Consider the following 25802-nt stretch of genomic DNA (forward strand, 5'->3'; position numbering starts at 1 on the left):
CCCCTGCCTTCACAGCACATGCAGACATATTGCCTCACTTCCACGTATGTGTGACCAGCAGGTCTTGAATCATTTGAACTCCAGAGCTAAGAAGCAAACTCAACAACATGGCCAGTTTCAAAAGCTCTTCCTGGCAAACCGTTTACCTCAGCTGGACTCCCATGGTTCTACGTCTGCTCTTCAATCCAGCCCCTTTAAAGGTCTTCAAAATCTGATACAGGCTGTCCTTGAGTTTTCATTAGCCTCTCTCTCTTCAGTGAAGTAGATCCTTTAACTACACCTGTCTTCTTTCTTGTTCCATGGTGCTGACTACGGCACTATTACATTCTCCAGGCTACCATGCATGTTAGCCACTGTTGTGGGTCATGGGCATTATAACAGGTAGGACGGTTGGTTGTCCCTCTCCCTTGGATGTTTGCATAGAATCTTCCATTTCATGTTAGATCCAGCTTGGATCCTCCAAGCCCTGTCCAAAAGCACATGGTGTCTTTAGCAACAGGACTTACCTTCAACCTCTGGGAGGCAACCTAGGGCAACAGCAATATCCTATATTGCTTTAGGAGTGTCCTGGACTCCCCTCACCAACTTGAAAGGGAGTCTGTCATGCCTGATATTGGGTGTTTTATTAGACAGTCTGTGGCTTTTGGGAGGAGCTTGTCAGCCCAAGTGATATAACTTCATTGACAATGTGGGTGTATGGTCTTACATACTCGTGTGTATGTTATATGTAATCTTAGGTAAATGAAAATTAATAAGATTCCCATATGGCTTTTCAAGCATGCCTGGCATTATGGTCTCCCCTCCACCTCCAGACAAAGAACTATGAGCAACCGAGAGTGCTGAGAGTGGAGAAAGAGTCTTCTCCGGGATGCGCCCCATAATTAGTTATTCCATACTGAGTGGCCAGCCGCAGAACCGTATACACACGGGTAAACAAACTGAGCAGGCAGTATTTCTATACATATGTGTATATAGTGTAAATGTAGCAATAACAATTAAGGAAAAAGAGGCCACGAATCTGGGAGGGAGGAAGGCAGGGCCAAGTACAGAATCAGAAGGAAGAAAGGGAAGAGGGAAATGGTCTAATTATACCCTCATTGCAAAGCTTCTTACAAAGAAGTCCGCCCCAAAAGGTTGCACTCGGTATGAATCCATCTGAATGGCTTTCTTGAAAACTGAAATCACAGGTGGAGACCGGATGAATGGCTGTTGGAAGCCACAGACAGGGACGGTGGACAGGGAAGGTGGCTTGTCGTGGCTGACGGAAGCTGCTTTATTAGAGTGGCACACACATGGATCTGTACATGGGTCACAACTCACACATACATGTGTCACACATACATGTGTCACAACTCACACATACACACACACATAAGCAAGGAAAGGCAATCTCCTGAAGACAAGATCAGAATCTCGGTGAAGTAATTTTCTTAATAACAACGTCCCTATGCCCTAGAGCTCCCAGGGACTAAAACATCAACCAAAGAGTACACATGGTGGGACTCGTGGCTCCAGCTGCATATGTAGCAGAGGATGGCCTTATGGGACATCAATGGGAGGAGAGGCCCTTGGTCCTGTGAAGGCTCAATGCCTCAGTGTAGAGGAATGCCAAGGTCGGGAGGTGGGAGTGGGTGGGTATGTGGGTGGAGGGAGCACCCTCATAGAAACAAGGGGAGGAGGGATGGGATGCGGGGTTTTCAGAGGGGAAACCAGGAAAGGGGACAACATTCGAAATGTAAATAAAGAAAATATCTAATAAAAAAAGTTCTAAAACAAAAACCAATGTCTCTTCCTTCTAAGAGCCTTGGGGGACGTGGAGAGGCTGAAGGCAATTGCCTTTCCTCATAATCAGAATTATCAGCTTCCACTCAGTTCTCCACCCTTTCCTGCCTAAAAGCCATCTAAGGGAAAAAAGAAAAAAGGGGAAAAAAAAAAGAGGCCCGAGGGCACAGCCAGAAAACGTAGCCTCCATCTGAAAGCTAAAGGTGCTCCCTTGCTCGCTCGTCTGTATCACTCACATACACATGGGGCCTGAAGGTGACGCTGAGAGGCTGGAATTGCAGTTTTTCAAAAATTTAATTAACAAATGAATGTAATAATGAGCCGCTTAATTAAGGCATACCTAATGAGTTTCTGTGCACCCTGCATTCCGCCAACCCATTTATCTACACGACTTGAACTTGTAACTAAATCTCACCTGCGGTTACTAAAAGTCACGTGCCTCCCTCTTTCCCTGATAAGTTCCCAAGCTTATCTGGATGACCAAGCTGATCAATGAAACTCCAGCTGGGTCTTCCTTATGGCCGGTTGTTCTTTCTCTGATATTACTCAAGCCCTCCTATTTTGTGCATTGTATTTAAGACATTTTTTTTTCTGTTGCCCACATGAATACAAAAACAGATTTTCCTCTGTCTCCATTTAGAGCAGTGCTGGGTTTCACTTCCCCTTAAATGGAACTTTATGGCCCATAACCAACTAAATCCAGTGTTGAGAAGAAGGAACCAGTTTCAGAAGGATCACCTATCACAGAATAGTGACATAATTCAACAAGTCCCCTAGTCTGTTCGCTATGACCTTATCTTGGAAATGAGAACACAGATAGGATTACATATATGAGTTTGTTTGTCCTTTGCTCTCAGGAGTGTAGGGCAAAGTGAATTATGCTAAATAGGATACGACCTAGCAGCTCAGCAGGCTCTTCCCCCTATGTCTTCTTACTGTCTGCCACACACACTTAGGAAGTTGATATCATAAGCAGAGATGCTAACAGTGTGTATATTACCTTCTGTACTGTGACAAAATGTCCAACAAAACCAACTAAGGATGGAGAGTTTGCTTTGATTCACAGGTTGAGGCCGCAGCCCAGAGGATCCCCAGTGTCCTCAACTCTTGATGGACTTGTGACCTGGGTTTCTGTTGCTATGATAAATGTTGTGGTCACAAGCAACTTACGAGGAGGAGAAAGGGCTTAACTGGCTTATAATTCTAGGTCACACACAGTTTCTCCTTGAGGGATGTCAGAGCAGGAACTCAAGCAGGTTAGAGGCAAGAGAGACCAGAGCTCCTGCCCAGAGGTGGTACCACTCAAGAGTATGCTGGGCTCTCCCCCACGAATCAGTCAAGAAAATGCCCCATAGGCTTGCCAACAGAAAAGGGCGTCTTCTCAGCTGAGGTCAGCTCTTCCCTGATGATCTTGGGTTGTGTCAAGTTGACAAAAATCCAACCAGCCCCGTGGACTAGGAAGCTGAGTAACAGGAAGGAGGGCTGGGTTAGTAGACCTCAGGGACCAGCTCTTGGGACTCATGTTACCCAGTGAGGCCGTCCTTCTCTGGGTTTTCATAACCTTCGCAAACAGCAGCATCAGCTGGGCAGATACCAAAACACATGAGCTTGCAGGGTGTGTGTGTATGTGTGTGTGTGTTCATATTCAAACCACAACATTGGAAACTTGAAATCTACAACTAAAGTCCAGCTGTAACACTCCAGACACCCTGCCCTGACACACTGGGTCCTCATCTCCGCTCTGCTCCACGCCAGTCTGCCTTGGAAGCAAGGCTGTCTCATCTGGGTCATCCTGTGGTGTTCCAACGCCCTGGGAAACACCCAAGCCTTGGTCTCAATTCAAACTTAGGTTTAAATGAATTCTTTCTTACAGCTAGCAGGAGGAAGCAGCCTTGGAGTCAGACAGCATGCCATGCAGAAGAGAGCTAAAGGGAGTGCTTATAATGGTGGATATTAAAGGTGGACATTACAGTTATCCACGGAACCCATGGCTGGTTAAGAAATTCTTTCTCCTTTCTGTTCTCATTTTCTGTTGTTTAGCAATGAAACAGTCTTTTCATTCCAGGCCTGCGAAGGTAAACAACTTTACAAAAGCAGAAAGCAATCGGTTAAATAGGTCACAGCAGGAACACCATTGTCATCGTCCTCCTCCTCCTATCTCACCTGCAGGCCACTAGGATCTCACTGCCAAGTCAGGGCAGAGGGCAGCGGACCTTAACAGATGCCCGGTACCATATTAAGTTTCTTTAGCCCTCACCGGGGAGTTGTGTGTAAATTATTACACCGGCCTGAGCAAGCACTTCTGGGGGAAGTGTCACTACTTAATTAGGATAGAGCAGGCAGTAACACAGTGCCCATCAGCCTAGTGCTGGTGGCCCGCTGTGTCCTCACAATCTCTTGGCCCTGCTGGGGATGTCAGTATCTGGGTCTCAGTCCCTTGCGAAGCTCCTCAGTTCTGCCAATTTTCCTGTAAACTACTGATGGGCTTGTCGACGATTTACTCAAAATATTGTTCTTGCTTGAATTCAGTCCCGATGTCTCCGTGGGCTTGTGCTTTGTAATCAGGAGTGTGTGATCCACTGTAGAAAGTCAAAGTCGACATTAGCCAGGTGTGGTACGGCACAGCTTTAATCAGAGCATTCAGAAAGGCAGGGACAGGTCAATTTCTGTGAGTTCAAGGACAGCCAGCTCTATCTACTGAGCTCTGGGCTAGCTAGGACTACAAAGTGAGACTCTGCCTCAAAAAAAAAAAAAAAAAAAAAAAAAAAGGAAAGGAAAGAAGCTAACATGAAGGTTACTGAGGGACGCCCCCCCCCCCCCACCACCACACACACACACACACACACACACACACACACACTCACTTAGTTCTTTCATGCCCAAACACTGCCTTCCCTCGTGGAAAGCTTGTGGTCTCTTGTCTCTCCATCTTTCTTTGTGTCACCTTCTGCCCTTCCCACTTTACATTTTCCTTATTTGGTTCAAAACTTGTTTTTTGTTTGTTGTTGTTGTTGTTTTGAGACAGAGAGTTTCTCTGTGTAGCCCTGGCTGTCCTGGAACTCACTCTGTGAACTAGTCTGGCCTCGAACTCAGAGATCTGCCTGCCTCTGCCTCCTGAGTGCTGGGATTGAAGATGTGGGCCACCACTGCCCAGCTGGCTCAAAACTCTCAGTCACTTGATTTTTCTCAACCTTTTTTTGTTTGTTTTTATTTTTTGTTTTTTTTTTTTTGTTTTTTTTGTTTTTTTTTGTTTTTTTGTTTTTAAACATATAAAAAGCAAAGGCACACACCTGTCTTTATTATGGCTAAAATGTACATGAACTCACCAGCAAGTACACCACTGGTCTTATTTTTTTTTAATTAAATATTTTCTTTATTTACATTTCAAATGTTATCCCCTTTCCTAGTTTCCTCTCCGAAAATCCCCTATCCCCTCCTCCCTGGTTTGGTTTTCTATACATTATTTTGTTTGAAAACATAAATACATAATTTTTAAAATTTATTTTATTAGATATTTTCTTTATTTACATTTCAAATGTTATCTCCTTTCCTAGTTTCCCTTCTGAAAACCTCCCCCCTGCCCCTGCTCACCAACCCACCCATTCCTGCTTCCTGGCCCTGGCATTCCCCTACACTGGGGCATATAATCTTCACAGGACCAAAGGTCTCTCCTCCCATTGAACAATAGAAATGTATGATTTCTCTTAAAACAATGTTTTGGTAAAGATCCAGGCTTCTTCCTTTTAAATATGTCTCCATCAATTAGGGATTAACTCTACTTTTTTTCCCCCCATTTTTCACTGAAACAACCACTTTGATTATATGTGAATTTTCATATGATTTATACATAATCCTGAGATTTATTTTTTTTTCTCCACGGTCTGTCTTTTCATGAACCTTGAGCCAGCTGCCCAGCCTGCATCTTATTCTTGATCTACCACAAATAGAGTCAAAAAGTAATCTCACCCAGGAGAACAGATGCAGTTTTGCAATAGAACCACTAGATACCACGATTTCAGTGTGCTCACCGCAAATCCTATCAACCTACCATACCACTCTGTTTATGCAGTGAAAATGTCATCCATGCATCCAAGTGCGAAAGATGAGATGGCTTTTATCTCCCTGACCAGAACCTGGAGAGGCCAGGCAGTCTGTGTAAGAAGCAGGATGGATGAGCCCATGTGACTGGGAAGCAGAGTTCTCAACGGGAGAGACAATGTCTGTCTTCTACCATGGAAAACCCACTTCCCTTCCACCCTTGTCGGATGGCCAGGCCCTGATTGAAATCGTTAATTCTGATGACTCCCTGGTCATAGCAGCCTGTTTGACTTGGACAACATTTCTCTGTCAGCCTCAAGATCAATGAAATTTGTGCCTGGGGGGTGACAAGTCACTTCTGTAATTATAAGAAGTCAATACGTACCAAATGACTAAAGGAAATAAAAAAGACCACTACTGTGCCAGTGTTCATTGTTGCTTTGTTAGACATTATCTGTTTTTATCAGCAAGATAACAAGGCTTTCTACAGCCAATCTCAGTTTTCCATTCTCCTTACATCCGCAGGTTCCTTACAGTGGAGCTGGACCCTGTCTTCACGTGTCAATGAACTTTCTTTGAAGTTCCCAATAGCAGTTGTCTTCCTGCTGAAATGCACTTCCTCTTTAAGGCAATGCTAGGCTCTCTCAGAAACAGATCCTCAATCAAAACAATGGTTTGAATGCGATCTCCGCCGTCCCCACTGCTCCTTCAGGGGAAACTCTATCATTTTAATAGCGGTTGTCACTTTAAGATATGGGATAAGATTGAAACCCACTCTTGAGAGTGTGTAGAGAACTAATGAAAAATCACATCTTCTGTTTGTTTAACAATAAAATTCAGAATGATAATGTTTTTAGCAGACAATGATAAATTCCCGAATCCTCCACTGAATATTTAATAAAATATTATTACTTTAATAATAATAATAATATATTGCTTACTAGGGCTTGGGGCATTCCTGGTATTTTTAAGTACTGGCTCATGTATTCCTCATGATACTCTGAATAGGAACTACTACTGTCTGCAATTTATAGACAAGAAGACTTGGATAGAAAATATAAGTAACTATCCTAGGGTCACATGGGCAGTAAGAGTCCAAGCTGGGATGTCTTCATGCGTTTGTCTCAATTACCTTTCTCCTCCTCTGTTCTCCTTGCAAGTTTCTTTGATTTGTTTTTGTGTTGGCAAAACAAAACACCCAAGGCAGAATCCTAAGGCGTTTATTTAGTTCACAGTTCCGAAAGTTCAAGAGTGTGTGCCAACATCTGCTCTGGTGAGGGCCGCTGGGGTGTGGGGTTCAGGTAGATGTAGAAGAGCAGGGAGAGCAGGGGGAGCGGGGAGGGAGAGACATAGAGACATGTTTATAATAACAACCCATCATCACGGTGTCCCAGTCCTGCAAGAGCAAGCGCCCACAAGGGGAAACTGCTGATTCCTGTTGTCTTAATGTTTTTCCCATTTCCCTGTTGCTATGATGCAGTGCTCTGAGAAGAGTCACATAAGTGACAAAGGGTTTGTTGTGGTTCAAAGGCAAAGCCCTCCATGGCAGCAGGGTAGGCAAGGTAGAAAGAGCCTGAGGTAGCTGGTCACATCACAGCCACAGTCAGGAAGCAGGGAGACATGAACGAACGAATGCATTTTAGCGCTCAGCTCATTTTCTGCATTTTACGAAGTGCAGGATCTCTGCTCCGGAACAGTCCCAACCACAGCTAAGATGGTCTCTACATCAGTTCACATAACCAGGGTACTCCCCTGTGGACATGCCGAGAGGTCCATCTCCAAGATGACCCTAGATTCTGAGACGGTGACACCACCAATCATCACACCTTTTAATGACCTCATCATCTCTGAAAGGCTCTAGCTTCCGGTCAGCGAGGTTACACTGGGAGCCAAGTTTTGATACAAGCTTAAAGGTGACATTCAAACCACAGCTGTAAAATTAATGAATGCGTTAGCAACACAGAGATCCAAGTGTTGAAAAGACCGTCCTCTCAGGAGCCGGCAAGCTGGTCAGTGGGGGGAAAGCACAAGCCTGGAAACAGGATGCTTTAAAAAGAGCCAGACGGGATGGCAGTGTCTGTAATCCCAGAACTCCCAAGGTGAGATGGGAGATGGAGACAGAAGACTGGCTCAGAAGCTCAGGGCTACAGGAGCGCAGTAGAAACAAGAGAGACGCTACCTCAGCATGACAGGTGCAAGGAGAAAACCAAAACCAGAAAGTTTTCATTGGACTCTCTGTGTGTGCTGTGGCAGTGTGCACCTGCATGTGTACACACACACACACACACACACACACACACACACACACACACACACTACCAGTTTTAAAAAGAGGAACAGAAGTCCATAGACATCAGTTCTCCACCCATCACTTCACCAAGAACAGTTACAGAAGTACTTGGCAATAAATCTATTTTAAATTCAAAGAGGGCAGGAGATGTGCAGATTTTATTTGCCCCCTTCAATGTATGTATTTACTTTGTACTTCTTCTCTAAGATATGAAACCTGGAAAGAAATGTCAACAACAAACCATTTGGAAGATGTGACAACCAAGGGTCACATATTGACGTTTGGCTTTTGATTAAAAAAAAAAGTTTTTTTTTTTTTTATTATATGTATATAAGTACATTGTAGATGTATTCAGACACACCAGAAGAGGGCATCAGATCTCATTACAGATGGTTGTGAGCCACCATGTGGTTGCTGGGATTAAAACTCAGGACCTCTGGAAGAGCAGTCAGTGCTCTTAATCGCTGAGCCATCTCTGCAGCCCTTGGCTTTTGATTTTATAGGGGATGCTAAAGTTACTATCTGCTTTAGATTTTTCAGGACAATTATTGTTTGAAACATTTTATTACATCATAAATTTATTTTTCATGTGTCTGAGCCCAGACATATCATCATGGTGAACACACTTCTGTTCATCTAGATATAAAGTGAACCGTGTGGGAAGTCATGACTTGTGACTGATGGATTTTTCTGAGACCTCATTGCTCTTTGATCTCAGAACCATTTTCCCTTTAAAAAGCATCCCCTCTGCTTCTGTTCCTGGTTTCCTTACTAAGACACGAAGGGGAATTAGTTTATTCTGTATGGGGTAAGTTGGAAGAGGTCTTGGCTGTCACCTGTTGTGGTGGCTATTCCTGGCTGTCTACTTGACTATAACTGGAGTGACCTACAATCCAGAATTGGAGGGCTCACCTGTGATCCAGATCTTGAGGCTGGAAGCCACAAGTTTCTAACCTGGATCTTGTCATGGAGATCTTGAGACATAGTGGCCATGAAAAGCTTAGGCCTAGGCAAGGTAGTATGCACGCACCTTTAATCCCAGGAGACTAAGGCAAGGAAATCTCTGAGTTCAAGGCCAGCCTGGGACAAAGCAAGTACAAAGTAATGGTACACTGGCACACACCTTTAATTTGGGCCATATCTTCTTCTGGGGACCTACATAAGGACATTGGAAGAAGGAAGAGTCACTCTTCTTCAACTGCTTGCACTTACTAGCCAGCACATCCGTTGGAACCTACTTCTACAGAAGACTAGCTGAAACAACTAGTCTCATGGGACTGAACAACTTCTAGAGTCTTGGACTTCCCACCCACACTGCCCATTGTTGGGTTAGTTGGTCTACAGACTGTAAGTCATCACAATACATTCCCTTAATATAGGGAGACAGCCCATAGGTTTTGTGCCTCTAGTGAACTCTGACTAGTACACCTGTAACCCAGGCTTACAAATGAAACATTTCAGACAATATTTTATTAGTTTGGCCAAAGATTAAAAAACAGTGAAGACACAGGATAAAGGTGACCTGTTGTGTTTGTTTTACTTGACTTTATTGTGGTACTGGGGATGGAACTCAGGGCTCACCTATGCTAGGCAAGCACTTTGTTGGTGAGCTACATTCCAGTCCTAAGGATGATGTCTATTTCTTCACAATAACCCAAAGTGTATTTTACAAATAAAGGATGTATGTGTTCTCTCTGCTTTAAAAAAAAGGCTGTCATCGAATGGCCTAGGCCAGAACTATTCAGCATGGGAGCCACTAGTGACTCCCAAGTCCTCAAAGGTGGCTACTCCAACTTGGAACAAAACATCACATCACATTTTTAAATACTTAGTATGAAACTCATCTTAAAAATATTCCATGAACACTTTTTGTTGAAATGTTATTTTACATGCATTATGTTAAATAAATTTTTATATTATAATTCATCTCACCTAAAAAAGTTTTCCATTACAAACGTGGCTGTAGGCCATTTAAGACCATGAGTGTGACCATATGTGTCTCTTAGCCCTATCTAGGGTGCCAACATTTCACGATTGTTTGGATAGTTTCTTGGAGAGGGTTTTAAAAGAGAAAGCCGTTATAATTTGGCTTTTATTTACCCAGAAGCCCCCATGACTGTGAGGAATCAGTGCTAAGAGTATTAGAACAAGACAGAAAAAGGACAGGAAGACAGGAAACACAAGTGAATTCAGGGAAGAGAATATCAGCTTTTGTGTAAAAAGCTGCCCAGTGAATGCCAGTCGGAGCCTCATGTACGCCATTCCTTAAGCAGTGGGATTTTTTTTTTCACAAGTTCTCCAATTCTCTGTCTGTGCTTTGCCACTAAAGCTCGGAACAACCTAGCACTCGAGCGCTCGCTCTCTCAGTGCTTTCCTGTATAGGCATCACTAGTGTTTTTGTGTAATTACTATCAACACGCTAATGACTGCTTCATGGAAATTCTCCACAAAGGCTTCTCAAATGACACGGAGCACACATCACAACAGAGGTGATCGCAGCTCTAGTGACGCTCTTGCAACATCACCATGACAACTGGAATGGTCACATCTGTCTCATCTACCAAGTAGTTATCAGTATCGGGAGTTCACATGCCCTGTTGTTGACGTTGCTTATTTTCTGGGACACCCCACAGTTCCTTTGTGTTCTTTGCATGATTCCTATAGCTCATCTGTCACTTGGGATTCTGCCACAGTGTATGAAAACTGCTTATAGTATTTACCAACAGAAGATAAAGGGCACTGCGATATTGAGCCTGAGAGCTTTCCATATAGTAATCGAAGCAATGGTAGGAACTGGGGATTGAGCAGATGGGTAGGTGGGTAAGAGCCCTTGTTGTCCAAGCATGAGGACTTGAGTTCAAGTCCCAAGCACCTATGTAAAATGCTGAGTGTGGCCCTTGTGTCCCTGTAACCCCAGTGCTGTGGAGACAAGCCAGGAGGATCACTGGGGCTTGCTGGATGTCAGAGTAGCTTTGGGTTCAGTGAGAGATCTTCTCTCAAGGTAAGAAAAGTAATAGAACAGGACACGTGACATAATCCTTTGTTCTCTGCGCATGCGTGAGAAGACAGCACCCACCCGTGTGCACATTATCACATGCTACATAAATACACACATATGAGAGGGGGGCTCCGAGTTTTGTTTTCAATGACCTTGGCTCACTGAGAATGGTATTAAAAATACAGACTATAGATGTGAGCGAGTGGCATTTAACAGAAGGGCTTCCGGGGCTTGAGGGATGCGCTGGGGATCTGCGTGGAGAGCAGGTCAAAGGTCCCAGCATCCCACATCTAGACAGCACTGCAAAGTGAATTCTGAGTGTGGCCTTGGGAGCTTGAATGTCTACGTTTTTCTGCAGAAGAGCACATGTGGGTGGAGAGTGAGCATGGACTCAGGTATATTTCGAGATCTTTAAGCAACCCCAAGGAAGTAGGGCAACCCACTGAAGAATGAGATCGAATTTATCACCAGTGGAATGCTTGTGTGTCCAGAGCAGTTTGTCATGCTATAAAGTACATTTTGGCCTTTTTTCCTAATGACTTCATGGGTGGTGCCAGTCATGGAGGGGTTTGATGGGGCCCTGACTCATCTGTAGTAAAAGCAGAATAAAACTGGTCACAGAAAATGAAATCTGGATGTGACTTCTGCATTCCTCTTGTCTAGAGTTTTCTACTTTAGAATAAGAAATACGACTTAAGCCAGCAGGTTGTCACCCCCCCCCACAGGGTACTTTACTTTCTGTGTTGGCACCGTATAAAAGTCAGAGAGGACTAAGGGCATAATTCAAATAGAGTACTCTCCGAGCTTGTGTTAGACCCAGGGATTTTGAAGTCTGGCACGACAGTAAAAAATAAATAAGTAAAAACAAAAATCATTTCATAGTAGCAACAAACAGCCCTTAAGTATAAGATATCGTAATTTTAAAGTGAATGTACTACCCACTGCATAAAAATAAGGTAGTGAGGGGCGTGAGGAAGGTGAACTCATCTCATGGGTTTTTCAGTTATTTCTCTGTACGAAAATGAGAGAAAATGACCGGAGCTGTGCTTAAAGTGAATGATGCTATGGTTTCTGAGAATCGAACACGTCACCTAAAGACATTCTGCATACGGATATATGTATGTGTGTGTTGGATGTACACACAGAAATTTGTCAGTTATGAAGTGCTGGGTTTGAATTGCTTGCGAGTGAGTGAGCGAGAGAGAGAGAGAGAGAGAATGAGAATTAAGCATATTACATAACTAAAGTCATTTTTCTGTGGATCTTCTAGTCTAACATTCCGAGTTACCTAGTGCGTTCTAACCTAAATCCTGACCCCACTTTCTCTCCCTTTCGTCTTCATAGTCACAAGGTGGGTTGGAATTTGGCTTCTTCTTTCAGGACCTCTGTGTAAAAGAGCAGAGGCATCCCTTGCAAGAGTCCTATCTTAGCCCTGTGAACAGCTCAATGGTAAGGAGACATAACTGACCTGCCAGCTCTGCACTCTCCCCCGTGGCAGTGAGCTCACACCAACTCTAGGTAAGTTCTAAAGGGAGGGCATGGGCAGGACAGAGCCTGCATGGCAGAAGAGCTTCTTGCCGGTGCTGCTTCATTGAGAGACGTCCCCAAGGTCAGCTGTCTGTTCAGATGTTCCGATACACATCTCTCTGCCAGCAGGGCCCATGGCGGATGAGGACAAGCAGAAGTATCACCAGGATCCCGGTTACCAGGCAAAATGTAGTGGCAAGGATAACCCTCAGCACTGCGAACCGAGAAATACACGCGAAATTAGGACGTTAAGAACGCATGACGATCACAACAAAAAACTCTAAAGAAGATGAAGATCATATATCATTGTTGACTTTGGGCCTTAATTTAAAAATTAAAAAGATGCTTATTTCATGTACAAAAAAAAGTTTATATAACTTTTGCCTTCTTTGTCCTTCTGTTTTTGTTTACTTGCTTGTTTTCAGAGACAGGGTCTCACATAGCCAGAGGGGCCTTGAACTCCCTATGTAGCCAAAGGTGAGCTAGCTTCAACTCGTGATCCTCCTGCCCCAATCTCCCAAGTGCTGGGATTACAGGTTGGGGCCATCCTATCCAGCTTGCCTGCCTTAATTGTAAATTCTAGAGGAATTTCTGAAGTAGCCTTGGATTCCGAAGAGCTAGGGGTCAGGAGGTGACCCCTAGTTTCAGCATGACCTTTGACATTTGGCCTCAGCTCTCTACTACAAACGGAAGGAAACTGGCTGGAGAATCTCCAAGGTCATCTCATAATAACTGCTTTCGCGCCGTTCTCCCTTTCCTTCTTTCTGCCCTGACTCTCTTCTCCCCTCTCACCTCCATGGAGTGGACTCAGACTTGCAATCCTACTGCCTCAGCTTCCTCACTTGAATTCTATGCATTTTCATATGGTTAAATTATCAATCGAATCTGCTCACAAGTTCAGAGGAAAATCTGAATAATTCAAGCAATTGACTAAAAGAGGTTGAATCATCCCATTTTTAAAAATCGATCTTTCGAAAACCACGTTTTATGGAGAAACTGAGCATAGGTTGACCTTGGGAAGCGTCTTTTTTATATTTTTGCATAAGCACGTAGTAGCACCGAGTCCGTAATTATTGAAAAAGATCCCTTGATGGATAATGGTCCCGATGGCTCATCTGTAGACACTAGTGCTTTAGGAATGCAGATGAGCATCACTGATTTAGCCTAACCTTATCCCAGAGGGAGGAAAGGAAGAAGCAGAGAGCGTTTGGTCAAGGCTCAGCAGATAATTTTGTTGTTGTTGTTGTTTTGTTTTTGTTTTTCAAGACCGGGTTTCTCTGTGTAGCCCTGGCTGTCCTGGAACTCACTCTGTAGACCAGGCTGGCCTCAAACTCAGAAATCCGCCTGCCTCTGCCTCCCAAGTGCTGGGATTAAAGGCATGCACCAATACCACCGGGCAATTTTATTGTCCTAGAAACACAGGATCTCATCAGTCTCACGATTCCAAATCCATCTATATGCGTATGACTTCTGAACCGACCCTCATCTCCAGCTATGACTTTTTGCTTAAGCTTGACTCGTACCCAGTGTGTTCTTGGTACGTAGTAGTCTCCCTTACATATGGATTCACTCTCCGTCAGGTACCCGTGACAGTCAACTATTGTATGAACGTATTAATGGAAAATTCCAGAAATAAATGAGTCATCCATTTTAAATGCTACACCTCTCTGCGAAGCATGATGGCATTTCCTGATGTCCCATCCCATCCCCCTTCCCCCCATGATGTAAAGCAAGTCATCCTTTGTCAATCAAGTCTATGTCCTGCCCACCAATGACACCACAGCACCTTGCTTCCCAGGCATTGTCGTGTATTTCAGTGCCTATGTTCGTTCAAGTAACCCCCATTTTACTCAGTAATGGCTAAAGACACAGGAGTCGTAATGCCGGAAACTGGATCCATAAGGAGAACCTGCAGTATATACCCTTCGTTGGCTTCATTAGTTTCTAATTCATTTACATAATTGTTCTATTTCTGTTTCGTTTTTGAAAGCATGTCTCATGTGGCCCAGGTAGGTAGGCACTTGTGTAGCAGCCAAGGAAAATCTTGAACTTCCGACCCTTCTGCCTCCATCTTCCAAGAGTATAGCAGAGCATCATCTCTACGCTGGGATTTATGAGGTCGTGAGGATGAGTCCTCAAGTGTGCCAGCCATTGAGCCACGTCTCCAATTTTGTTGTGTGCTCTTGTTCATCTATACCATGCCTAATCTATAAATTAAACTTTAACATAGGTGTATATGTACAGGGAAAAGCATTGCTATGTACAGGTTGAATATTCTCTGCTATGTCAAGTATCTGCTGGGATTTGGCACATGGGCTCTTGGATAATAGAGGCTACGGATTCCTCTGGGCATCCAATAGGCACTTCAATCTTAAGGTAAAAAGACAATACCCAAGCCTCCTCCAGCCGGATCTGTTTTTCTCATAGCCACTCTCCCCTTGGATGATTAAAAACTGCCTTCTGTTGGCCTGGGGAGGAGGGGTTAAAAACGAGTCTTCCATGATTCCTTTATTTTCCAAATAATCTACACCTGACCTTCCAGGAAAGCCTGTCAGTTCTACTGGGAGGAAAGAAATCCAGAAACCAACAGCTCTCTCCATCTCTGCCACCATCTGCTTTGAGCTGCCCCCGATTGCCAGGACCACTGTAATGGACTCTTTACCTATCCCCAGCTTCTATCCTTGCTATTCTGTTCACGGTCTGTTTTAAACACAGCAGCCAAATGTTTACAAGTCAAGCCTTGTCATTCGGCTCCTTCAGGTGAAGTGTGCTATGGATACTCGTGTCTACCTGAGCAGAAGCTGAGGACCTGATGGTGACTCTTCCAGCCACACTGCCCTTCCAGATTCTCTTTAAACACCCCTTAGCATCCTCGCTTGGTGCTATTGTTTCAGCTTTTAGCATTGCTGGAATGCTCATCCTACAGACCCCCGGATGGGGTACTGCTTTCCTGTGTTTGCACAAGTCTGCTCTTTTCAATACATTCTTCCCAGTTCAAAGTTTATACAGCATTCTCCACCCCCTTTTACCAACAAGTGCTTATAATCTGAATCTTTCAAAAACTCTTACTACATTTATTATATATCATCTGTCTCTCGTTTCTTCTAATTGACTATACATTTCAGGGCACAAGAACTATATCTATTAGTATCTATGGATCATAGATTAGTACCTGGGACATAGGTGTCAATATATTAATGTTAAAATGAGAGACTAAAATGAGGGTGTGGCCCAACTGGTAGCATGCTTGCCTGTCAGGAGCAAAGGCCTGGGTTTGAATCTTGATACTGCATAAATTGGGTATGGGTGGGGAATGCACCCATAATCTCATATGTCAGGGGATGGAGCCAGGAGGGCCAGAAGTTCAAAGACAATCCTCAGTTACATGGGGAATTTGAGGCTACCCTGAGATATATGAAACCATGTCTCAAACACAAAACAACCTCCCCTCCCCTGCAAAACCCACTAAAAATAATGACTTAGAACTCACAAAGTGTCAACTTATAGCTCAGTGTTTCCCCCATGATCAGGATGCTTTTTAGTGGCATGAAAAATATAATTTTAGGAAAGTTAAACCCTAACAGACAGTTTATTAGCACTGTCCATGGAGCTGGGATAAAGTTGGAGAGAACCAAGTAGACTTGAAGAACAGAGAGACTAGATGAAATGAAGGAAGAGGGACAGGTACTAATGATTTGCAGACACACACAGACACATAGACACACACACCCCTTAGATGTCCTAAAAGGCTGTTTTCACTGGGCTGGGAATGATGACACAGCCTGTAGTCCTACCATTTGGAATGCTAACTTAGAAGGGTTTTAAGCTCCCATCCAGCTTGTCTACAATAGTGAGTGAAAAAGGTAAATTAATTTTCATGGTTAATTTTCTGACTTTAGAAATTTAATTTTTAATTAGCCCACTAATTTTGCCTATGCTACCACAGCAGTCCCATGAAATAAGCATCCCCAGACTTTCATGCAGTGAGCACACACACGTCCTGTGCCAGGCAGGCTTTGGGAGGTGCTGAGACCTCATAAGCTCTGTTCCTGAGAAACCCAACATGTAACAAGACAATCAGACAGACATGTATGTGATAGGTGACACATTGAAATGGAGATGTCACCAATGCCATTCCAAGAGAGAAAAGTACAATCAGAAGAGTATATTGAATTTGCAAAAAGGGGAAAATTTGGAAAGCTTATGAGATTTGAGGTGGCTTGTGAGAGGAATAAGATTTTACACGAGACAGAAATTGCTACACAGGGTATGTTTGGGACACGATGAATGGTTATATATGGGCACACAGGAGTCAGGGCTGGGGTTGAGACTGGATGTGCATACTGGGGCCCAGTTTTTATGCTTTCAGTTTAGTCTTGTTCTGAAGCACACAAAAATGATTAGCAACTAAGATGTCTGGAAGCCAGACACTCTAGTCTGTGTTTAAGAAAAGTAACTAGGGATGTCAAGATGGTGAAGAATTGGCAGATTTGGTAGGGAGCTATTGAAAGCTCAAGCAAGATAACCAACGCTCTGAACTGGAGTTGCAGATGTGGTGGGGACACGAGGAAGGGGACTAGAATGCTGATTAATCTTGTGTCTGAGTTGAAAAGTCAGAGTAGACACCCCAGTCAAGGGGAAGAAGATGCGGGTGAGATAATCTCCTGGGTTTGCGCTGTGATCAGAGATGGACACCACAAAAAAGGACCGGTACAGACACTAGGAGGAAATGACCTTTATTTTCAAAGTGGTCGAGATGAGCTCTTCGATGGATAGATGTGACCAAGAGGTAGCTGCAAACAACAGGTCTGTGATTCTTCACTTAGGTATGGCAGTAAGGATTGTAGATGTGGAAGATTGAGGCTGTGGGTAAGCGTGGGATGAGGGCAGCAGCTATGGGATCTTGAAGGGTGATTATTTAAAGGGCTGGTGGAAGAGATCTATCCAAAAGAAGCTAGCAAGGGACTCAAGAGGACAAACAAACACCAAACTAAACCCAACCCACCAAAACAAAAGACAGACAGACAGACAGGCAGGCAGACAGACAAAACTCCCAGGAAAGACACCCAGCTCTGTCCATTATCTTTTCATCTTTCAGTACTGAGTCTTGAACCCAGGGCCTGAGGCATGCGAGCCAAGCACTCTGCCAATGAGGTGCATTTCCTCCCTTGAACGCAAGATCATCCTGCCTCCAAGTGCTGAGATTTCAGGCATGCACCACCACACCAGCCTGCCTGTGAAACTTTCCTTTTTTTTTAAAATTAAAAATTATCTGCTCATTTGAACTACAGACAATTTTAGAAATTTGGCAGTGTTCCGTTCTAGAAGCTGAGAAATGACGGTGATCCGTGTTTCTTATTGCAAAGAGGTCTAGAGCAAGCAAGGGCTGAAAAGAGACTCCATCGCATGGGGACACACAAAAGCTGCTGAAGGCAATGTGCCAGACACAATCTTTCTAGCTGAATATATAGCCAAGGATGGCCTTGAATTTCTGCTTCCACCTCCCAAGTACCAGGATTATAGGCATATACCATCACACTGAATCAAACTGAGCTATTCCTGCATGCTGTATCAGCACCCTACCTGAACTACATCCCTAGCCCATTCTTTCTCTCATTCTCGACCTTGGTCACTATAGTAACTACCTCAGCGTCCTTCCCATCCAACCCAGTCTTTCCCTGTAGCCAGGGTCTTCCTAAAACAAGAAGCCAACAGCAGCACCAGTCCTCTGCCTTTTAAATGACCAGGACAGTGCAGCTTCATCAAAGGCACTCTGCACCTAACTCTTCCTAAAATGCCCCATGTTGTCTTCAGCTTTCTGACTTCTGTACCTTCTCTGTCCCCTTTCTTTAGGGCATTTCCTTCCTGCTCAGCTCCATTCGACTGGCTGATTCCTTTTCGCCCTCAGGTTTCTGTTTAAACATTACCCCACTGGAGAAACCTCCTGGACGCCTTAGCTTTAGCTAATTGCTTCTGTGGTGTGTCTTCAGTGTTGCCTGTGTGTCCTTCATCATGGCTCCCCTGTATGGCTAGGGCCTGCTGGTTTGTTTCTTTCTTTTTATTTTATTTTTTAGAATTATTTATTTAGTTTATGTATGTGAGTACACAAGTTTTCAGACACACCAGAAGAGGCATCGGATCCCATTACAGATGGTTGTGAGCCACCATGTGGTTGCTGGGAATTGAAATCAGGACCTCTGGAACAGCAATCAGTGCTCTTAACCTCTGAGCCATCTCTCCAGCCCTAGAACCTGTTTCTTAACTCTTTCCCCACTTGTCTTGTCTGTCTTGGGTGTAGACTTGGTTGGCAGGGCACAGACTAGGTCATAATTGCCAATGGCACAGTTGCCTTCACTGAGGGCAGAAATAGGCATGGGGTTGAATTACTGCATAAGCAAGTCATTCTGCCAAGGGCCAAGCCCTTTAATGATGGCCATGTCCTGGGAAATCGAAGGCAATGGCAACTGGGTGAGAAAAAGATGTTTTAATCACTTGGCCTCGTCTCTCAGGGAGGGGAGAATGATGCAGGGGGGGAGGGGGCCCCAATGGAGCAGGGGCTCTTAACTATGACTACGAAAAACAGATGCTAAGTGACAAAGAGTAGGTTTGCAATTATGGCCAATGACTGGGTCTTTAACAAAGCAGTCACACTTGAGACTCATTCATAGCTTCTGTCTCCTATGGCTGACCAGCTAACTTCCATGAGGAAGTCTGGTTGCATCTGGAGGGTTAAACAGTTATCCAGCCCACAAACATCAATTGCGGGGCTGCCAGCACCTCATATATGTAGAAAACATCTATGTCATTTTTGTCTTGCTTTAGGTATTGGCTTTCTCAGAACATGTGTTCCGTAGCTATTCCACCACCGGACCTCCGACCCCTCCATCCCAAGATCACAGTTCAGCTGTTAGAGCTACTTGTCAAATTGATCTTGGGCTCCTCTACCCTTTATTTGCTAAATCATGTCCTAAAATTGCTGCTCTCACTAAAATGGCATCCACCCTTACTGCCCACCATGCTTAGCCTCTGCCATATAGTACCTATGCTAAGGCAAGGGCTTGCCCAACCACGTGGTCACTTCCCATATCCAGACCATCTTAATTTCCACCTACCACCTCCAGCATCACCCTCTGAGACTTTCTTGCACAGTGGTGGAGTCTAGTCCTTTTTCATTAGGAAGTTCATGTATGGAGTTTATTCTGTCAGAGGCCATCTTGTCCTACAGACTCCTAACAAGCTTTCTGCTAGCTAGAACCAACAGGGTGTTGGCAACTTGAAACAGAAGCAATCCCCTCTGGTTTGTGTCACTTGCTGAGTTCTGTGAGGAGGAGCTATGACCAATGTCAAGCTACCAAAGAAAAGTTGTGGAAGTCAGCGTCAGGAAGAGACTCACACGTTTCACCCTTGGATCTACGTGGGATGCTACAGCATGGTAGCCACTGCTCTTTCTTCTGGCTGATACGATCTGATAATATAGTCACATTTCTCATCCCTTGGGTATTGAATTGCCAAGGCCACTGTGTTGAAGGGGAAATTCTGTAAATACGCTGCAGATAGGTTTAACAAGATGAGACAAACTGGCTAGGGAATAAAACACAGAGCAGGCTAAACAGGACTCTCAGGCTGCTGGGTATCGTGTCTAATCAAGAGAGGGAGGTCAGGGGGAAAGATAACTAATTATACACCAGTGGGAAAATATTTATTGAGCACCAAACAATGTCCTGTACTGGCTCTCTGAGGTATTGAGGACACAACAGATAAAATTCTTGCTTTGTAGAACTGATATTCTATCTTATAAAATTCTTATATCCTATAATTCTTGTTCATACCTTAACCCATAGAGTTACAAAACATGTTCTTGTTCCGAGTAAGACATATCACTTCTTTAACACATTGTAAACTTCCTAAAGGATGCTTTGTTGCCAAATTCTACCTTGGGTAGATGAGGTAGAGCTATTTATTGCTTACCGTTTATCGGAAGAAATTCAAACTATATTTTAATGTAAAAAATTAACTTAAAAACCCAGCTGAGTAATTTTATATTATATTAGCAGTCACTTCTGTAACAAGACCATCCCCCCTCCCAAGCAGAAAGAGAGCCCTCATGTCTGATTGCAGGAATTCTATTCTAATGAAATAAACACAAGCTTTTCAAAGTTCACTATGAAAGTATCTCCCTTTGAACTTCCTAATCACAACACTTTTATTCCCTGCTTCTCACTTGCCTTACTGCGAGGCGACAGTTATTTCCACGGGGAAGAAGTAACACAAAGAAGCTCGTCAGTTCCATGACTGACCCAAGACGGGGTGGCCATGGTCTAGGTCTGGCTTCCAGTGGAGGTCACTTCCGGCAGCCATCTTGTCTCTATCCAATTTAGAATCCCAGGCGTGTTCTGCCACATGGCCAGTCAGGCTCTAAAGAGCATCATCGGGGCACAGCTCCGTGTGCAGTGGCTGTAGACCTGGTACTTGGCTTACGGCTTCTGAAGGTTCCAGAATCAAAGCCTTGAACATTGTTTGTTCTCTGAGAGGATTTTGTAGCCTACACTCAAAGTGCCAATTAGTTTTGGACTTGGAGGCATTTTGTTTCAGTGGTGTGTGTGTGTGTGTGCGTGTGTGTGTGCTTGTGTGCCTCCCCCATAGCTCCTCTATGTATTAGCTCTTGATTCTGCATGTTAGGCACTGGAGGCTTGGGAGACCCTCTGCAGAGCACTCTGACCTCTGAGGTGCTGTGTCTGATATCTTGCTCTTGTCAGGTTGTTTATTGACTACAACGCGCCTTGGAGGAGCTGCTGTATGGAAGCCATGTACAGAGCTTCCCAGGAAGCTTGAGTTTTAGGTTCTTTGAAAGGAACATGAAGGGACACAGAGAGGCTTTTATTTTTCAGTTCTGCTACCCAGCGCGTTCTAACATCCACATAAAATCTGATCGGTCTAGGCTGGGTATGCAAAGCTTCCCCAGGTGTCCTCCTGTCTCATCTTTTTGCCTTGAGAGAGAAGGCAGGAACAGGTGAGTGCTGTTGGTGGGGAAATCAGTCCTTCGCCCCTTAGCCTGGGATCAGCAGCTTCTTTTTCATGCAGGTGCGCTAACTGGTAGGCTTCCTTTGAAACCCGCTTGACATCAGGCATTTCCAGCGGGGCTTTAATTCCGTCCTGCTCAAGCAAAAAACTCTGAGTCCTTCAACAATGGAGTTCTTTGTGCTAATCCTGGATCCCACGACAGCCCCACAACTTTGACCTAACTCTTATTCCTGATTACACTGGCACTGAAAGAAACACCAACCGAGTTAGGGATGACGGCAGGTAGGAGTAAGGTTAGATAGATAGGCGTGGCTTACAGTGAGAGGCTCCTAAAATATACAGTTATCAATCTCAACCCACTTCCTTCCAAGCCGGGGACAAAGGTGAAAGAACTTTCTGGAAGCCCTAGTTGCTTGAGCAGGCACCCTGCACTTCCTGCTGAGCTCCGCAAACTCACTAACCCAAAGCGCCCACAGTACCTTGGTGGCTGCTTGTGGCCATACACTCCGTGGCCCAGTCCTGGGAGATCACCGGGTCCAGTAGCTCCGCAAACTTCTCCAGAGGGCAGCTGTGGGTGCAGCCTGGCAGCGTGAGTGGGTAGGGCTCGTTCTGGGTCTCATTCCGATAGTACATCTCCACAAAGTGCCCCCTGGTGCGACAGGCAGAGAGGGCGGAGCTGTTAGTCCTGCAATGCTAAGTTGTCCTGTGAGATTTCTTCCCACTCAGCTGTAACATATTCCTAAGAACCAGTAGAAGAGCTCGTGAGGAAGAAGGGATTCCAGCCAGTTCGTGTGGGGTTGGAGGGGGGCGGGGATGTAGAGATTAAGACAGGGGCAACAGGCTTGGGGAGTGGAATTGGGAGGGCTGACTCATTAGATAAACAGGGTACAGAGGGTGAGGACCAGCATCCTTCATCAATGAAGATGCTGATTAGTAAAGCTGGGTGTGGCTTTAAGAATGAGCATCTTTATCGGGCTCCTGTCAGCAAGCACTTGTTAGCATCCACAACACTGTCTGGGTTTGGTGATTGTATATGGGATGGGTCCCCAGGTGGGGCAGTCTCTGGATGGCCATAGCTGTCTCCAGAGAGGCTCTGCCAGTGCCTGACAAATACAGAAGTGGATGCTCACAGCCATCCATTGGACTGAGCACAGGGTCCCCAATGGAGGAGCTAGAGAAAGGATCCAAAGAGCTGAAGGGGTTTGCAGCCCCATAGGAGGAACAACAATATGAACTAACCAGTAACCCCAGAGCTCCCAGGGACTAAACCACCAGCCAAAGACTACACATGGTGGGACTCATGACTCCAACTGCTTATGTAGCAGAGGATGGCCTAGTCGGTCATCAATGGGAGAAGTGGCCCTTGGTCCCGTGAAGGCTCTATGACCCAGTGTAGGGGAATGCCAGGGCCAGGAAGCGGGAGTGAGTGGGTTGGTGAGCAGGGGGAGGAGGGAGGGCATAGGGGGAGGGAATTTTTGGAGGGGAAACCAGGAAAGGGGATAATATTTAAAATGTAAATAAAGAAAATATCTAATAAAAATAAGAAAAAACAAGAATGAGGATCTACTGGTTGGTTTTTGCTTTTGTTTTTAAGACTTATTTTATTTTATATGTGTGTATGCTTATGAGTCTATGTCATGTGTGCATGGGTATCCACGGAGAAAAGAAGAGGGCTCAGGTCTCCTGGAGCTGGAATTACAGGCAGTTGTGGGCTGCCCGATGTGGGGCTGAGAACCAGCCTCAAGTCTTCTGTAAGATCAGGATGTGCTCCTAACTGCAGAGACCTCTCTCAAGATAGGTTCTATTGCTGTATTTTTAATTAATTAATTAATTATGAGTTCCTGTTGCATCTGCACTTAATCCTTGGTATAGCTTTCTTCACTTCTGTGTTGAGGGAATGAACTGGCCTAATTTCTTAGCTCTCAGATATTATACTGGCCTCATATAAGATCCTAAGCAACAAGTTTGAGGCTCCATGTAAGACAGGTATTCTCAGGTCATGGGTCGTGACCCCTTTGTGGTTGAGCTATCCCTTTCATAGCGGTGTCTGGGAACATTGGAAAAACACAGATACTTACATTACTACTTATAACAGTAGCAACATGACAGTTATGAAGTAGCAACAAATAATTTTATGGTTGGAGGGGTCATCACAACATGAGGAACAATATAAAAGGGGACATTTCTGTTAGTGACAAGCTATAGCAATGGGTAAAGTATTACTCATTTCCAAAGAGGGGAAAATGTGGGGGTCTGCCGAGATGCCGGGACTCACTTCCACATTCTGTCACTTCTGGGGTTTTCATTCACTCCTCTCTCCTTTCTCTCCCCTCGGGGATTACTTCAGTATTCTAAATATGTCCTCTCCCTCAGCCATAAACACAGACATGAACAACACAGACAACTGGGGGTAGGCCAAGATGTCAGACCAAGTTCTATCGGAGAGAAACTGGATGTAGATTCGATTCCTGAGTCGTTCTAAGTAGGGCTCTCCCCAAATCTTACTTCTGAAACCAAAAAGCTGGAAGGTTGAATGGCCCTGCACCAACCTGTTTGTGGAATTAACTCGCTTATGAAAGAGTCAGGAGAGAAATTCAAGTAGGCTTTAATGACCTGTCTCATTGTAATGACCTCATATTTCAACATGTAGATGCTGTTTCATGCGTGCCTTTAAAGAAGTACTTTAAAGAATGGACACAGTACTGCGAATGTTCATTCATGAGATATGTTTTGTTTGTGTGTCTATGCGTGTGATACGGCATGTGTGTGTGTGGGCACACGCACACCTATGTGTTCATGGGTGGAGATCAGAGGACAATGTCAGGCATCTTCCTCGCTTGCTTTGCCCCGTAATTTGGAACCAGGGTCTCTCAGTGATGGACGTGGAGCTGGCTGTTTTGGCTATCGTGTCTGGCCGTTTGTTGCCAGGATCTGCCTATGTTTGACATCCAGGAGGACTGAGGCTCTAAGATGCACACATACACAGTTTTAATGTGGATGCTGGGATCTGAGTTCAAGTCCTCACATCTGCATAGCAAGCACTGCATCCTTTAAGCCATTTCTCCATCCCTTAAGATACATCTACTTAAAAAAACAAAACAAAACTCTCCACTATGGCATGAGTTGGTACTTATATCTTGGAGTGACATTTTCAGAAACAGCCTTCCCCTTTCCTCCTCCTCAAGTGGCCTTGATGACCAATAGTCCAGCAAAATCATAACTATCTTTTCAAAGACTAGAATTATGGCCCAGAAGTGACTGCATTTTGAAGACTCCCTTGTAGCTCATGGGATCAAGTGTGTCATTTTAACCAGTAAAGTATCAACAAAAAAGACATGTTTCTTTGGGACTGAGGGATTTGATACAATCGCATTTCCACTCCCTAACTTCTTTGTAAAAGCTGCCTACAGGTGCTTCCAGCTGTAGGTCAAAAGCCCAGTGCCTGATTCTCATCAAATGCTATCGCAATGCAAAACACCAGCCTTGACCGAGTGACCAGTGCTGGAGGCTTAGATACACAAGGCTTAATTTCCATTGTGTGAAGCCTCTAAGAGCCTGATCTTCACTGATGCAGAAGGGAAAGCTAATTTTGTGAATTAACATATCTAATTAATTAATTAATCAATCAATGTAGAGTAGTATCTACATAGGATCTCATGGTGAAGATGCCTACTAAAGGCACACAAAGGATAAAATTGTGGCACATAATGCGAAAATGGGGGACTGGAGAGATGGCTCAGTGTTCAAGAGCACTGACTGCTCTTCCAGAGGTCCTGAGTTCAATTCCCAGCAACAACACGGTGGCTCCCAACCATCTGTAATGGGATCTGATGCTCTCTTCTGGTGTGTCTGAAGACAGCTACAGTGTACTTATATACATAAAATAAATAAATCTTTAAAAAATGGAAAAATATGGCATTTTAGCACAGGGAATCACTATATATTATCTCCAGCTTTAAACTTATATGCCAAATCAGAGAGAAAAACCCTTGAAGTAGATCAGGTGTGGCACTGAGGCCTGTAACTCCACCACAGGGACCCAAAAGAGGACTTGCAAGCTGCAGTCCTGCTTGGGTTACATTGCAAGATCCTGTTTCTAGAACAACTCCTTTAAGTGCAGGGTAGCCATGCCACCTACAGTTTCAA

The 25802-nt window shown here is 44.4% G+C and overlaps 1 protein-coding gene across 2 annotated transcripts in view; it reads right to left on the reverse strand.

Annotated features, from left to right (window-relative positions):
• Positions 1–9559: 9559 nt before the first annotated feature.
• Positions 9560–25802, reverse strand: part of Acpp (acid phosphatase, prostate) — a 49483-nt gene continuing 33240 nt past the window's right edge. The window contains exons 10-11 of one of the 2 annotated variants that reach the window (NM_207668.2): positions 22136–22305; positions 9560–12849 (exon numbers count right to left, since the gene is read on the reverse strand). In NM_207668.2, coding sequence (NP_997551.1) covers positions 12731–12849; positions 22136–22305 — 289 coding nt within the window. In that variant the 3' untranslated portion in view covers positions 9560–12730. Of the gene's footprint in view, positions 12850–20319; positions 21789–22135; positions 22306–25802 lie in introns of those variants that run through there. The other variant, NM_019807.2, reaches the window with a different exon arrangement.

Source organism: Mus musculus, chromosome 9 (genome assembly GCF_000001635.26).
Source record: "Mus musculus strain C57BL/6J chromosome 9, GRCm38.p6 C57BL/6J".
In the NCBI taxonomy this organism is placed as follows: Eukaryota; Metazoa; Chordata; class Mammalia; order Rodentia; family Muridae; genus Mus; species Mus musculus.